We start from the raw sequence: 16,236 nt of genomic DNA on the forward strand, positions 1-16,236 counted from the left end.
CCTGTCAAAACGCGGACGTGACAGAAGACACCTTTAAGTAGCGTCAACAGTAAACATTTGGTATACAATTTAATTTGTTCATGTTTTTGTTCATATATCATAAACAAATGGTTTGGATCCAGATATTTCTGATCGTTATGCTGAAATAACTTGCTATACATATAAATTGTAAGTACATAGCACGCTAATTATAAGTGTCTTTACCCGAAAAGAGAAAACAACTTTTTTGTAGAGTTACAGAAGTCAGTAAATTTAGGACGGTAGATCATAAATGACACGTGTACATAACTACACACATTTCTGTATGGTCTTAATTAAGGCGATATCTATGTATTGTTTGGTACAATAATGAAATGTTCACTCAAATGGCATACATTTGACTTGTACCATCTTCATGTTTGCATCACATATGCCTGTGATCAGTTAAGGTATGAAAGTTTATCATACAGACAAAAGTCTGTTCGTCTTCTACAGGCCTTATAATAGAGATCAAGGTGCAGTCAACGCAAACAATTACATTCAGCATAACGTAGATACTGTAAAAATCTTGTTTAATTCCTCTCAATGCTGCTTGTTCATTGGAAAAATTTATTTCGGTCAGAAGAGAGATGCAAATTAACTCTACTACGGAGGATATTGAACGACTGACGGATGACTAGCTTATCCCATGAATATCTCCTATCTCGAACACGAAACCCCCCTTTTGCATAATACATGTATACATAATGTAACTTGTCAATACTTGGCAGAAAGGAGGTTTTGCGAAATTTCTCAAAGTTGCCCTTTCAAGGCGTGGTAAAAGTTTATCTGCAAACTAAAATATGCCCCGTCTATCAAGACGGTATAGCGAGATATAACATCTGTGTCGTTTAAATTGTCCATGATTTCAATCCTTTCCCTGAAAACCCTTTGTCGGCTAAAGTGTTGGCGTCGGTTGTGCCTCAAAATGTACAAGGCGACGGCCATCTTTGATGTAACGATCGCTTTGCGACAGGTTTAACTACACGCAAATAGCGTTCGCGATTCACACGCAATGTACGACCATCGCAAAGTACGATTGTTTTATGAAACGGAATTTTAGCGTTACGTTTGGTTAACGATCAAACGTACGCTAACGATTGTTTTATGAAACGGCAGCCTGGTGCACTTAAGTCAATGCCAACATAATAGTAATTGAATTATAATATGTTGTTATTATATTGTTGTATGTGTTTCTTTTGGGTTTGTTTTTTATTACACATGTTACATATCTATGATAGCAGAATTCAAAGATGGTCTTTATTTTTGCAATTCTGTCATAAATTCCTTATTAAGAATAAATTCAGTTGACGAACGCTCTTTCCTACCTAAACACGTTTATTTTCTCAAAGTCTTTCACTTGCCAAAAAAAACCGCAGTAGCCATGCAATTACGACTCAGAAAGAGGTGCTATTAGTACTAGGAAATATAAAAAAAACAAACTATCGCTGTTTACCTTAATTATTAGCAGAACTTCATAAGACAGGATAGGACGGAAAAATGAATCAAACACAATTGACGATAGCCTTTTCCTATCCATACCAATATGAAAGTGATGTGCACTATATAAGTAGCCGGAAAATGCAGAATGCAAACATTTACTGAATGTTTTATTTTGTCATACGCCCATTTCTAAGAGAAATTTTAGTTGTTTACATTGTAAACGTAATTTTAGAAAAAAATTGGTGACTTGCTAAATCAAACAAAAACTTCCACTATCAAAAATATAGATGTGCTTTAAAGATATAAGCTGAAAAATGATCTATGTGTTACTATTCTGTCATATATTCCCGTTCGAAGAAACATTTAAGTTGAAGATCGCTCTTTCCTACCTACACATTTTCAAATTATAATATTTATTTTTATATTTAATTTCATAATAAAAGAGCAGTACCTTACTATTTTCTATCAATTACGACTCAGAAATAGGTACAATAAATATAAGAAAACATAAAAACAAACTATCGCTGTCTACATTATTTACAGAACTTAAAAAGACAGGTCGAGACGGACTTTAAAATTAAACAGTTTACATAAACTAATGATCATCCTTATCTACACTGTAAACAGCGTGTTTCGATCCTAAATACAATTCTGAACCTATTTTGTGTGCACTATTTTTTTTTTATCTAACCATGTCCCAGTTACAAGTGTTTTAGTTTGTGTTTAGGATCGATGTTACCTTAGAAATAATTGTTTCAGTCCTAAACACTTTAATCCAAAAAAACACATTTAAATATGTTGATATTCAAGACGTTTTTACATTTAATGTACTTTAATACTTAGGAATGTGTTTAGATACTGAAAATAATACTACACTACCAACAATTTGCCTAACGTTTACATGTACATTAAATGCCGCTATATAAATAGTACTTTTAGGAAACACCACTAATCAGTACATTAAATACCACTATATAAACAGTACATTAAATGCCGATATATAAACAGTACTTTTAAGAAACATCACTAATCAGTACATTTATTTATATATCATTTTTAGTAATGTTGAGAAAAAATTGTTTTCAGTACTGAAAATTTCAGTCATTTTTCAGTACTGAATATTTCAGTCATTTTTCAGTACTGAAAATTTCAGTCATTTTTCAGTACTGTAAATTTCAGTCATTTTTCAGTACTGAATATTTCAGTCATTTTTCAGTACTGTAAATTTCAGTCATTTTTCAGTACTGAATATTTCAGTCATTTTTCAGTACTGTAAATTTCAGTCATTTTTCAGTACTGAATATTTCAGTTATTTTTCAGTACTGAATATTTCAGTCATTTTTCAGTACTGTAAAGTTTAGTAGTTTTTCAGTTCTGAACATTTCAATCAACTTTCAGTAATGAAATAGTATTCATATTTTATACCTAATCAAAAAGTCATCTAAGAACTATACTATTGTAAGACGATTTTTGTTAAGTATTCTTTCATTTAACTTTCCATTTTGCCTTGAAAGTTTTTTTCGATGAACCACATGCTTACGCTGCATTTTGTTTATATATCTTATTAACCTTGTTTATATCTTGTTTCATTTTTGGCTGCTGCTTTAATGTTAAAGTTAAATATTCAAATAGACACTTCAGCTAGAACAGATGTGTCTCCTAAAGGTAAGGAGTGTTACACTAACAGAGATTTGAGTTTCCATGCAATATTATACCCTCATTGTTAATGTGTATGAAAAGCAGATTTTCAGCAATGTCATTTATAAGTCACAATGTCACAGTCTTTAACAGTAGGTAGTCCATGCCATGCAATAAGCTGCGACTTGCTTCAACAACAATTAAAATGGTAATACTATTCTGACGTGCAACACAAAATTTCATTCAGTAAAGTAAATACTACACAATTACATACCAATGGCACTATGTCCTTTTTTGACTTTGGACAGACTCATATAAATGTGGCGGACTTACACTTTTGCTGACCTCAAATGTATATTACATTATGATTACTGGTTACTCCTGTTCTTTGGTTGAAAGATTGCAATCCTACCACATGTCCTTGTTTTTTATTACCACATTAAACTATAGATTATAAAGTAGTCCATATCAGAACTGTTACTGTTTAAACGTCAAACAGTGGTTATAATGATAAGACAGTTTACTTGTTTGAACTACTTAAACTGCAAATCCAGTCTTAAATGTAAAGTTCACATATTTCCTTACTAGATACAAAGTTTTTTTTCTGGTACATTGACTATTTTGTATGGTTATATTTTGCAAAGTTACTTTTAAGAAAGTACACACCTATCAATATCTGTTGGCCCAGTTTAACCAATTTTTTGGGATACCTCATTTAAAGTGACACTCGCAGACATTGTCCTTTGACATTGTAATGTCTAATATTTGCAGGGTATTTCCATGGAGTATTTTGTGGAGCCGATACCCATGTTGACTCCATATCAATACGGATGAAGTTTTCATGATTTTTTGGTTATGAAATTAAGCATGCAGGGAGAACTTGACAAAAATGTTAAAATGTTCGTGATTAAATTGTATTTCAGGTATCTGACAATTGATTAATTTTTTACAAAAAATCTTTTTTTTTTAAGAAATGTCTTGAAATACTCAACATTAGTATTTTGTATTCAACGAGAACAAATTGTGAACCGACTTTATGGTTTTCTTATCTTTTTATTTGTGTGGTTTTAATGTTGAAGGACAATTTTGAATGAAGAGCTGAATAATTTTAGGGTATTAAGGCATCATTCGTTTATACTAATTTGAATAAAAAGAAATGTTAGCTAGTTTATTGCACATGCACATCAATTTTTAACAAGGATATTCAAGTTAATTACATATTATAGTTATTAACCAAGCAAGTCTGTATACATCATTTAATCCGCACGGCTCGGGTGACCCTAAATAACCCGAACAACGTAGGACGCCTATCTGTTGTTGAAAACAATACTATACGTTGTCCTCTGGTAGTCATTAGTTTGGGTTTTTTTTGTCATTTGCTTGCTGACTTATTGACGTACAACCTACATCTCCTACAGTTTTAGTTCCGTTTTGTGTACTTTTAAATCGATGTATGAAAAATCATAACTGAAAGGGTTATTGAGTATATTAATTTACTTTCTTTCCCTCAATAATATGCTTAGAGGAAGTGAACCGAGGAGAAATTTACCAATATTTGAAATATTAAGTAAACAGAAAAAAAATGTTTCACTTTTCAATCTTTGACTTCCCCCGTTCCCCCTTCAATTTTTTTCTACTGTATTAATTTTTAAGACATGTCGCATCTAAACAATTGATCTGCAGCTTATTATCCCTCGCCCTGTTTGAGGTAGTTAAAGTTGCACACGTTTGCTGTGCATTATCCAGATTATAGCACAGTAAGAACGAAGAGATTTCACCCATTTGGTGTGTTAACCAGATGTTATTGTACAGTATATATGCATCAAGACTATGCAAGGTCCTAAAAACTGTCCACATTTGAGTACGAACATGATTAAATATCTTAAGAAAACATTAATCCAAATAGTCCAACAATAATGTGTTTCAAGTTTTTTATTGTTCTCTTTCCTCCCTTCTCAAGAGTCCTTGGTAGAGGGAAAGGCGTGTTTCTTTTTCCTTTCCCTCAATCTCAGTATGTAAATCTTCCACCTTTCTCCAAAAGGTTCCCTTTGGCGGATTTTCTCTATGAAGAAATCTCTATAAAATAAATGAATACAAAAATTGATTTAATTCCCACTAAAAACAAAGGAATTTCCCGGCATAATATTTTAGTAATAAATTAATAAAATGTAAAAGAATTTTGTAAATGTTTGAATAGTATTGTTATCAAATATATCATTTCAAGACTGCGTTCAATGAAATCCAAAAAATGGCGGCATAAACAGGCATATCAAACACAACGTGAAAATGACATATCGTAAGGTCAGACTTAAAGAACATTCCCATCTCAAAATGATTAATCAACTTTATCTTCATTTTCCGGTAAAACTCTTAATTTTCAAAACAATTACAGTACCTAAAAGTATTTGGTCTTGTCCGGAATATGCCTGAAATATTTGCAACTTGACATTAAACAAACCATCAATCAATCAATTGGTATTTAGTGTAAATTTAAGTATCGTGTCTTTCTTAAGTAACAGAAATATTCATAAAAGAAAAGTCATTTTTTTTGTCAATATATTACAAGAATATTTTGTATGAATGCCAATCAGACAACTCTTTGCTGGTGATCAAATCACACAGAAATCAACGACAATAGGTCACCGTACGGCCTTCAACAATGAGCAAAGCCCATACCACATAGTCAGCTTAAAAAGGCCCCGAAATGACAAATATAAAACAATTCAAACGAGAAAACTAACGGCCTAATTAATATACAAAAAATAACGAAAAGAAAATATGTAACACAGCACAAAACGACTGACTTGGGACAGGCACATACATATAGAATGTGGCGTAAATTTTATATGTGATTGATTTTGTTACTGGATGTGGTGTTTTTTTTTAATGAAAATTCTTCTTATTTACCATTATCAACACCATTTGTTTTCTGTAATCAACAACTTCTTTGTCTGCTGTTGATGCGTCGGTGTAGTTTCCGAACAAACTCCGTAGTTGCTTCTCTTTAGTTTGTTCCATAGTTGCTCTGAGCTACAATACGAAATTTTAAATTGATCATGTGGAAGCAAATGTAACTAGTGAATACATAACAGATTTAGCACTTAGCAGTCAAATGAACTTCTACGTTTTTTTTCTTTTTCTTAAGTTCGAGTAGATGCAGGTGAATGGCATTTTCTTGAACTTGATGTGAACTTGCTGTGAACTTCATGCTTTGCTTAATCTTAGCTTAATTTCAGCCTTCATTGTTAAGTGATAATTAGATTTAGTTGCAGTTGACTTGGATATTATTCAAAATATACATTATTTGATTTTGTGGTTTGGTTTTTATTTATTTTAGTTCATTTATATGTTTTGGAGTTTAGTGCGATGTCTATTTTCACTGAGCTAGTACTCATTATTGGTTAGGGGCCAGCTGAAGACAGCCTCTGTGTGTGGAGTTTACTCGCTGTGTTGAAGGCCTGTCGATGGCCTTGGGCAGTTTTCTGTTCTGTTGTCGGTGTGTTGTCTCTTTGACACAATGCACATCTCCATTCACAATTTCATCTTGTTAGTAGATAGGTATAAAAAAAAATCTGTTTTTTTTATTGAATTGTATGACAGTAACATAACCTAGCTTTATTTAAACTACATTTACCGTTCTATAAATGGCTGGCCTGTATTCAGTTGAATACTTTCTTTTTACAAAAGATAAAGCTTTCTTTATTTCTGAAATTTTTGCCTGCCTGCCCATTTCCTCTTGTATCAATTCACTTACTTCAGTCTACAAGAAGAATAGAAAGTTTTCCTCCTAAACCTTATATCAAACAAGATTGCACACGCTGAAATATCTTGCCTTTCTTACTTACCATTGATTTTATGTTGTTAAGCTTTAATTACTACAACTATCACATAAACTGAACTGGATCCAAGACAATGAGGTCAAGGTCAGATAAACCAAACTTGAAATACATGTACATTTTACAATCAATTCATACACCAAATTTGCTTTGAATATATTTGATATATTGCACAATGTTTCTATGAAACAACATTTAACAAGGAAAATTTAACATTGATCGATGAACCATGAAAATGATGTCAAGGTCAAATGAGCCCCGCCAGACAGACGTGTACATCATATATTTATTACATGCTTTATATATTGTTGACATATTCCATATCATAGAATCTGAGAAACAAAAAATAACTAGGACAATTTAAGATTGACCACTGAGGTCATGGTCAGAAGATTATTGCCAGATAGACATATACACCTTACAATCATTCATACAACAAATATAGTTGGCCTATTGCTTTAAGTATTAGACACCCGTCGTGACTTTATTGAGCGAAAATACCATCAAAACGTAGACAGTCACTGTTCATGCAATATATGAAGCCTCAAATAAAGTAATCCATTACACAGTTTAAAGATCAGCTATAAAAGTCTATCTTGTTCAAGTAAGTGTGTTAAAAACGGCCATTGACTATACTCTTATGGATACAAGTTTCCTTTCAGACTCATATCTTATTAACGAAATAGACCAAGTACCGGCATTCATATCAAATAAGAAGATGATAAGTAAGTATCGTTGTCAATGAGACAGCTCTCCACCAGAGACCAAATAACGTAAAAGACAACAACTTTAGGTCACTGTACCGCCTTCAACCAAATGAGAAAACCATATCGAAAAGTAATTTATAAAAGGCCCCAAAATTATAAAAGTAAAAAAATTCAAACGAGAAAACTAACGTCTTTATTGATTTACAAAACAATAAACGGAAACAAATATGATATACTACACCAAACGACATTCACCGAATTACAGGATCGTGACTAGGGACATACACATACAAAATGTGGCGGGACAAACATGCATGTATGCTGACCTGAGACAGTTGTGTAACAGTAAAATATCAGGACAAGCTATAAATACCAGATCGATACAAAACACACATAACACAACTTACAGAAACACCAAAGACACAAAGTTTAGAAATACCCGTCGATACTGAAAGCTTCTTGAAAGCCAAAACAAGCAATAAAAAGGTAACGTTTATAATGCTAAAGTATCAAACCGAAGGATTTAACATATACTAGTAGTCGTCATTAACAGTCATAGAAATACATAACTGTGTGCAATGTTTAACTATATACATGTAAGTAGCGACAGATTGTAGGACTGTGAATGCTCATATGTTCAGATTGATATGAATTAATTTTACTGACAACACAATTAAATTGTATTGAGCACCGACTGAAAACCAGCAAATATCGAATATAACAGCCGTTTCCACGAATTCCGAAAATGATAATTCCTGGTTGACAAAGTACAATCAATACAATAAAAACTTTATTATTATAGCACTCACTTTGCAAGCATCCGGAATTGAGAACATATTACGGCCAAAATACCGCTTTGCAACTACGGCTATATCCCTTTTTATCTGGCCTTCTACCCTAAATTGATGGCTTTGTTGCATGGTCTGATGCATAGCCTTAATTTCCATTTCCATGTCCTGTAACATTTTGAAGATGTTTCTGTCTGTAAAATAATACATTACGGCAGTTTGACCATTTGCTTTGTATGTTTTAATATATATGCCCCCAAAAAGAAAGTGTGAAAGTACTAAGGAACCCAAAAAAGCAATTTTAAGATAAATACCTTGACATTATTAAAGTCGAAATTTACAGGGCCGTAACTAGTCTCTTTTAAAAGTGAGGCAAAATATATTCGGCGAGGGGTCTGGGGAAAAAATGACGCAAAATTGTGCATTTTGAGCGTTTCTCGGACCCGTTCTCAATCTGAAACGCAAGTTTTGTTTTAATTATGTTTTCGACAATATTCTGGTCTCAAAGCAAAATATATAGATTCATTGTAAGACTCTTAGTTTTTAAGGACAACATCAAAAGACCGATAAGAAGGATTAAGCAAAAATCGTATTTCACATACTAGTAATTAAATGTGTGGCTGCTGGTTTTTTTTTTGGCAGGCAGGCAGAAAACGTATTGCACCTGTCAATTATTTTTTTAAGAGTTAAGAGGGGGCTGATTATCATTTATTTAACTATGTGAATTCAGATTTTATTACGCATTTCAATTACAACTACTTGATGTAGTTGCTAACTGGGATAAAAGGGTACACTCAGGGTAGTCTCAGGAAAACTGTTCTTAGACCTCATTGCTACATTTTATACCGGCTGATAATGTCGGATCTGTCTGTTCTGGTCTTGTATTGTGTTTAGACTTTGGTGTATTTTTTTGTGACTTTGAAATTTATTCACAGTACAATACTTTAAGTATCGCTTAAGTTGACGCTAGGGGCCGTCTTGACCTTGTTGTAGGGTATGAATGATTCTTTCATTGTTGAAGACCCTCAAGCGACTGTCAAGATGAAGAACAAAAATAAAAACCCTGCATGTTCATTGATAATTTGTACTTTTTCTATGTAGTGTGTGCGATTTTGCCCCATGCACATTTACTCCATATCCCTTTACTTTCTATTTAAGGGCCTGAACACGGCTAAATGCAAGTTTAGCCTTCAGTGTAAAAGGTCGTATGGCAATACATGATTTTTCTTTTTAAATGATTTGATTCCGGGAGATTGGTTGTCTCACTTTAATTTAACCCATGTCAGCTTTTTCAATGAGTTTTATTTACAGAAAAGAGAGCCAGTCTTGTATTCTTTAATATAAAGTTTAATTTTCCATGAAAAAAACGACCAATTTTTCTATGTCCGGTAGCATGGAATCTTCTCAAACCATTTTTTCGAACAATGTCTGGACATCGGTGGACATGCAACATTGCCAAACCACACAACCTTTCACCCGTCATCGTTGATCTTTCTCAAGTCTTAAGTCTACTCAAAGCAGAGAATGAACGTTTACAACATACAGATGTTACGAGAAGAAACCAACAACAGCTTAATATTGGACAACTAAAGCGTTAGTCATAAAGATTGATTGATTGATTGGTTGATTGATTGATTGGTGTCCGCTTAACGCCGCCTTAGAACAAAAAATTGAGAGCTAATTTCAAATAGTTTTACAATTTAAAGTAGGTTTTAAAATTAGACAAAAGGTCCTTAAATATAATAAAACTCAAGTTTAAAACAAAATTACTAAATTAAATTTACAAATGAAATTCAACACTAAGACAATAGTCATAAAGAAGGGCAATAAACGACCAAAAGACAAACCCGGTAACAGATAAGACACATAACGACAAACAATATAGACCATCAACACTGAAAACTAAAAATAAATGAGTAACATGGATCCCGAAAAACAGGGGACGACATCAGAGGATGAACAGAACTTGCTTCTTGCAAGACACTCGCCGTGAAAACAATTTTTTGTTTCAATTTATCATTTTTTTTTCGAAATTTTCAACATGAGGCATTTGCCTCATTTGCCTCAATGTAGTTACGGCCCTGATTTAATTAAAAAGAAATGGAGAAAAAAATAAGGAGGTGTGGTATGATAACAATGATTACCAATGATACAATTATCCACCAAATTTCAAACGAAGTAAATGTAAGCAATTAAAAGGCAAATGTACGGTTTTCAACAATGTGAAAAATACACACCAAATATTTGGCTATAAAGGAGACACTTTGTATTTATATTAAATCTGTTTCTGACCCTATAATCATCTTACATCTTTAACTGTTGATTTTGTTTTACCGACACCACATTGAAGAAAAATCTACGTATCAAAAGTTTTAAAACATTTTTATGCCCCACCTACGATAGTAGAGGGGCATTATGTTTTCTGGTCTGTGCGTTCGTTCGTTCGTCCGTCTGTCCCGCTCCAGGTTAAATTTTTTTTGTCAAGGTAGTTTTTGATGAAGTTGAAATTCAATCAACTTGAAACTTAGTACACATGTACCCTATGATATGATCTGTCTAATTTTAATGACAAATTAGAGTTTTGGCCACAATTTTACGGTCCACTAAACATAGAAAATGATAGTGCGAGTGGGGCATCAGTGTACTATGGACACATTCTTGTTTAGATCGTTTTTCGTAAATTTTATATATTTCCTATACAATATTTATGTTCACCTATTTTGAAAGATTTAAATCATATATACTTAAGACTAGACAAAGTGATGCCCCCGCACTCCACTGTGAAGTAAATGTATTATAAAAAAAGTCAATGTGAGACTTTCTTTGAGATATTGTTGTGTATGGGAGACAAATTGATGCCCCACAGATGCAACGTGTTATTTAAAAATAACTATAACATTTAACCGCATACACCCCAAAAAATGACAAAGTAATTTTATCTCCCAAAAGCAAAAATTAATAAAAATTAATCCTGACCACATTCACACCTTCAACATATGTACAAACAGCCATCATAGTGAAAACTGCCTAGCATTAAAACTGTAGGAGGAGTTATCTGGAAACAGTTAACGCTCCTCTTATGCAAGTATATACATCAAAATGGGATGAACGGACGGACGGACGGAAGGACAGACAGACAGACAGGGGTAAAACAATATACCCCAAACTTTCAGTTACAAATATAAGAGATAAAAGGGATTTTTTTCGATATTTAGTTGTTCAACGAGCCAATTGAAAGGTGTATGCGAAATATTTTAAGAAAATCTATGACATAAATTGAGAATGGAAATAGGGAATGTGTCTTTATCACAGCTAGAAAACTTTGGTAGTGTCATTTTTATCTTTCTTGCGTTTATGGCCTTTTATAATCTTATATGGATCATCTGTGTCTCATGGACACATTCCCCATTTATATCTTAATAAGACACTTGTTCGCCACTTGTAGTAAACTGTTACTTGACCTTAATTGCCAATTTCTTACCTGGAACATGGTCTTGGTTGTCACTTGTTCCTGAAACATTTGTGTGAGAAAGATGCGTATAAGAAATTGCTAAGTAAAAAATTATAACGAACAATAAATAAAACTTAAGATGATTTGCGACGTTTAACACACCGTGCAAATCCCGCATCCTTCAAGTGGGCTTCACCTGGCCCCGTAACAAAAATGTATACTAGTTACGCGAAAAAAGACCTTACCCTAAGGTCAGAAACATATAAATGAACCACAATTAAAAAGAACATAAAAGACTAACAGAGGACAGAGGTTCCGGATTTAGGACAGTTGCCAAAAGCTACGGGGTTATAAGTGTTTTGTTTTCCTCTAGCCAATGTCGAACAAACAAATACACACTTACACCGCTGTTCCATGTTAGGGGAGGGTTTAGTTCCTGCTAACATATTTATCCCAGCCACATTGTGTATGGGCCTGTCCAAAGTCAGGAGCCTGTAATTCAGTGGTTGTCGTTTGTTGCTGTGCTACTTTTTTGTTTTTCGTTCATAACTTTCTACATGAATTGGGCCGTTAGTTTTCTGGTTTGTATTGTTTTACATTTGTCATTTCTGGGCCTTTTATAGTTGACTATGCGGTATAGACTATGCTCATTGTTGAAGGCGTTACGCCAACCTATAGTTGTTTATTTCTGTATCATGCTTGTATTAAGTCATAAATGGCTCTATATTGCAACCCTTATATTTTGCGCAGTCATGATGCATTGACTGTATATTTTTTTCAAATTCTTTTTTGTATATACTTAGCAATTAAAACATATTTCTAAGTGCAGAATATTATTTTTTCTCATGGAGAGTCTGCTTTTTATAATTTTATATTAGAAAATATCTCTACATAAAAAGTAGTTTTCTCGATTTGCACCTTGCATGTAATTTAAACTGATTAGAAATAAGGGAAATAAAATAACTGGTTATGGATTCTGGAACTGTGTTACTACTAGAGAAAGAATAAGATTTGTTCAACCCTTGATTAGCCAAATGTTCCAAGAAATGATGTATTTGTAGTTGTTCATAGTATTTTATAAAAATCTAATGGCTAAAGTGTAATAAAAGAGTACGTATAATTCACCTTCATTTCTTTCAACAATCTGTGAAATTGTTTGGCTCTCAAAGCTGTCTGGAACATAATCCAACTGATCCTAAATTAATGAATTAAAAACTTCATAAACTGATTTTGAAATTGTAGTTTCTTAATCTGTATTCAAATAGTATTTTTTTTCATTGTATGGTTACTAAAATAATGCTAAGGGCAGCATAAATCGTTAATGACGAATACTTAGGAGATATCTGTATTGTATTTTAAGCTACGACGGCATCTATTGGTTATTTGATGGTCGCAAATTAAGAGTACGGGTATTTGTCACCATCAAATCACCAATTGATGCCGTCAGAGCTTAAAATACAACATTGTTATCTCCATTCTAATGAAAATGACAGAAAACAACGTCCAATATACATTTAAATTTGTCATACGTCGATTGCACATTCGCGCACGTTTAAATAGCACCAATTGTTGATACCATGAAAATTGGTGACGTTATCCTATGAAAATGAACCTTAAAACATTTTCATAGAAAACTATAAATTCTGCTTATGTGTTGTAAAATTTCACTTTATCTTTCAAACAAGTTGAAGAAGTGTCTGCATTACAGATCAAAACTTGAGTAAACACTTAAACTGAAGTTTCATGCTCCAGTCAAAATATATGACATTTTTGCTCCTGTCCAAATTCAGGAGCCTCTATTAGTCTTGCATGTTTTTCAATATTAGTTTATTTATATGTTTTGGAGTTTAGTGTGACGTACATTTTCACTGAACTAGTACACAATTTTAGTAAGGGGCCAGCTGAGGACCACCTCCTGTTGTGAGATTTTCTTGCTGCGTTGAAAACCCATTGGTGGCCTTCGGCTGTTGTCTGGTTTTTGGTCTTGTTGTTTCTTTGACATATTGCCCATTTCCATTCTCAATTTTGATAATTCTATTTGATGCCAAGACAACTATGACGAAAATTTATCTTGTACCATAAACATTTGAATGAATCGTTTAAGTAGATTCAATGTGATGTAAAACGTTGATCGAGGCACACTTTGTGTGAACCTCAGGAGCTTGCTGAACATGTGTGCTTAGTCAACAATTTAACAGCCATAATGTAATTACAAAAACGATACTAAAATCACTATGTATATAATTCATTTCTTATAAATAATCAAAAAGTCATTTCACTTTTGCTATTACGTTCACAGAACCTTTGTCAGTTGTTACCTAAATCTTTTTGTGCAGTTGTATGTCTGCTTTGAATACAGTTTTTTGTGTCAATTGTTTCTTAAAAATATATAGAAGGTTAATGCCAAGTTCTACCAACCACTCTATTTTGATTTCTTTGAAGATTTTCTGCACTTTCTGTTTCTTCTTCTACTTCATTCTATTTTATGATGAAAGACATAAAGACATATATAGTTTAGCAGCAAGAACTTTTTATCTACAAACCATCTAGATGATGAATTTAAAACTGCTGACAGTATTCAATTTTCCAGCTTTTATATGATCATATTCATACATTTTAGTATAAGCTTTTTGTTTAATTCTATGAAAATTTTGAACTGTTAATTCTTCACATTTGACTTCGATTTAAGGTAGATTCATGGTATACCGCCATCTTGGATTGTACAATCGCCGTACAAAATCGGTCTAGTTATTTGCCCAAATCTGCAAATTTGGAGACAGATTTGCAATTTAATGCTTAGACTGTTTATTTATATAAAGAACACTTGGTGATTTATTGTATAATTCAAAACATTTAAACAAATATCAATTTTTTTTGTTTTTAGAATCATTTTTTTAAATGAGCCATTTCAGGGGAAATAACTCTTTTAGTAAACAATTTATACTGCACTAATAGGGAAATTTTTAATTTTTACTTGTAGCAAGAAAACAAGTTCGGTGACACCATTTTTTCTTTTTATTTTCTTAAAACATATTATGAAACCTATCTTCTCACAATTTATTTCAAAATTCTATCTCATAGAATTTTTCTTATGCACACAAATGTGTTTTTTCATGAACAATCTAACCAAATTTAGGCTATTTTCAACGACTCATAGCTTGAAAAATAGCACGGTGACCCATACTTTTTATTATATTTTTGAAAAAAGCATACTAAAATCTTCATTTTGGCAAATTATAATAAAATTCTGTCTCAAAAAATATATACTTATGATCTACCTTAACGGAATTTACCATGTATTTTTTTTTTAAACGGACGAAGAAGAAAGTACAAATAACAATCTTTCGAATGTTATACATCATGAAATGGCCGTTTGTGCGGTGGCTACATTAAATTCGTTCACTTAAATTCTGTTTGAAGTTTGTCACTCCAATTGAAGACTTCATTGATTGTTGAGTCTTTAAAAAATATACCTAATTCTGGGCGACATAATGAGAATAATCAAAACAAGAAGACAACTTTTGTGTTATCATCCCAGCACAGTTTATCTAATTTTTCTAAGCGTAGATGTTTTCTACTATCTAATACTTAATTATGATTTATATACATGTTATACCTCAAGTGGCATCAAGAAAAGTTTTCTCAGCATTTCAGCCATATCTGGATCTAGGAATGATAGTAAAGAAAATATATACTTATTACATAATTAAAGCAGCAACTTATGTCTGTAACACGGTAAAAAAGTCAAATTTGATCAAATATGCATTGGGATTACCCAGTTGTTTAAACCCATTGCCCCAGCAGTTCTGTATGGCTAGGGATTATAGACTTTGCTCTTATAAATAGCTATTAGGTAGTACTTCATCGAAGGGGCAACGAATTTATGGGATGAACATTCCTAGGGTACGAAAATTACGTCCGTAACATGGAAATAAAGCCAAATTCGATAAAATACGCATTCGGGTCACCCACTTTCCGACCCATTGTTTCGGTAGTTCTCTATGGCTAGGCAGCATAGATGCTGCCCTAATGAATAGCTATTGGATAGTACTAAAAGGTGAGGGTAAAGAATTTCTAGGTTAGCATTCTTAAAGGCCGAAAGTTCCGTCCGTAACGCGGAAAAATAGTCCAATTTTATCAAAGATGCACTGGGGTCACCCACTAGTTTAAACCCATTGCACCGGCAGTTCTGTATGGCTAAGGATTATAGACTCTACTATAATAAATAACTATTGGGTAGTACTACAACGAGGGGAACGATTTTATGGGATAATCATTCATAGAGAACGAAATTTGCGTCCGTAACATGGAAATAAACCAAATTCGACCCATTGTCTCGGTAGTTCTTTATGGCT

At 32.9% G+C, this 16,236-nt stretch overlaps 1 protein-coding gene across 1 annotated transcript; it reads right to left on the reverse strand.

Annotated features, from left to right (window-relative positions):
* Positions 1–3,908: 3,908 nt before the first annotated feature.
* LOC127713061 (uncharacterized) lies at positions 3,909–15,967 on the reverse strand. The gene is made up of 8 exons (XM_052219664.1): positions 15,498–15,967; positions 14,300–14,359; positions 13,007–13,076; positions 11,912–11,941; positions 8,452–8,624; positions 6,734–6,859; positions 6,007–6,129; positions 3,909–5,175 (listed from the first exon to the last, which is right to left on the reverse strand). The coding sequence occupies exons 1-8, from the start codon at positions 15,537–15,539 to the stop codon at positions 5,032–5,034; spliced, it is 768 nt and encodes a 255-aa protein (XP_052075624.1). The 5' UTR covers positions 15,540–15,967; the 3' UTR covers positions 3,909–5,031.
* Between the last annotated feature and the right edge of the window lie 269 nt (positions 15,968–16,236).

Source organism: Mytilus californianus, unplaced genomic scaffold, assembly GCF_021869535.1.
Source record: "Mytilus californianus isolate M0D057914Y unplaced genomic scaffold, xbMytCali1.0.p SCAF_8, whole genome shotgun sequence".
NCBI classification, from domain to species: domain Eukaryota; kingdom Metazoa; phylum Mollusca; class Bivalvia; order Mytilida; family Mytilidae; genus Mytilus; species Mytilus californianus.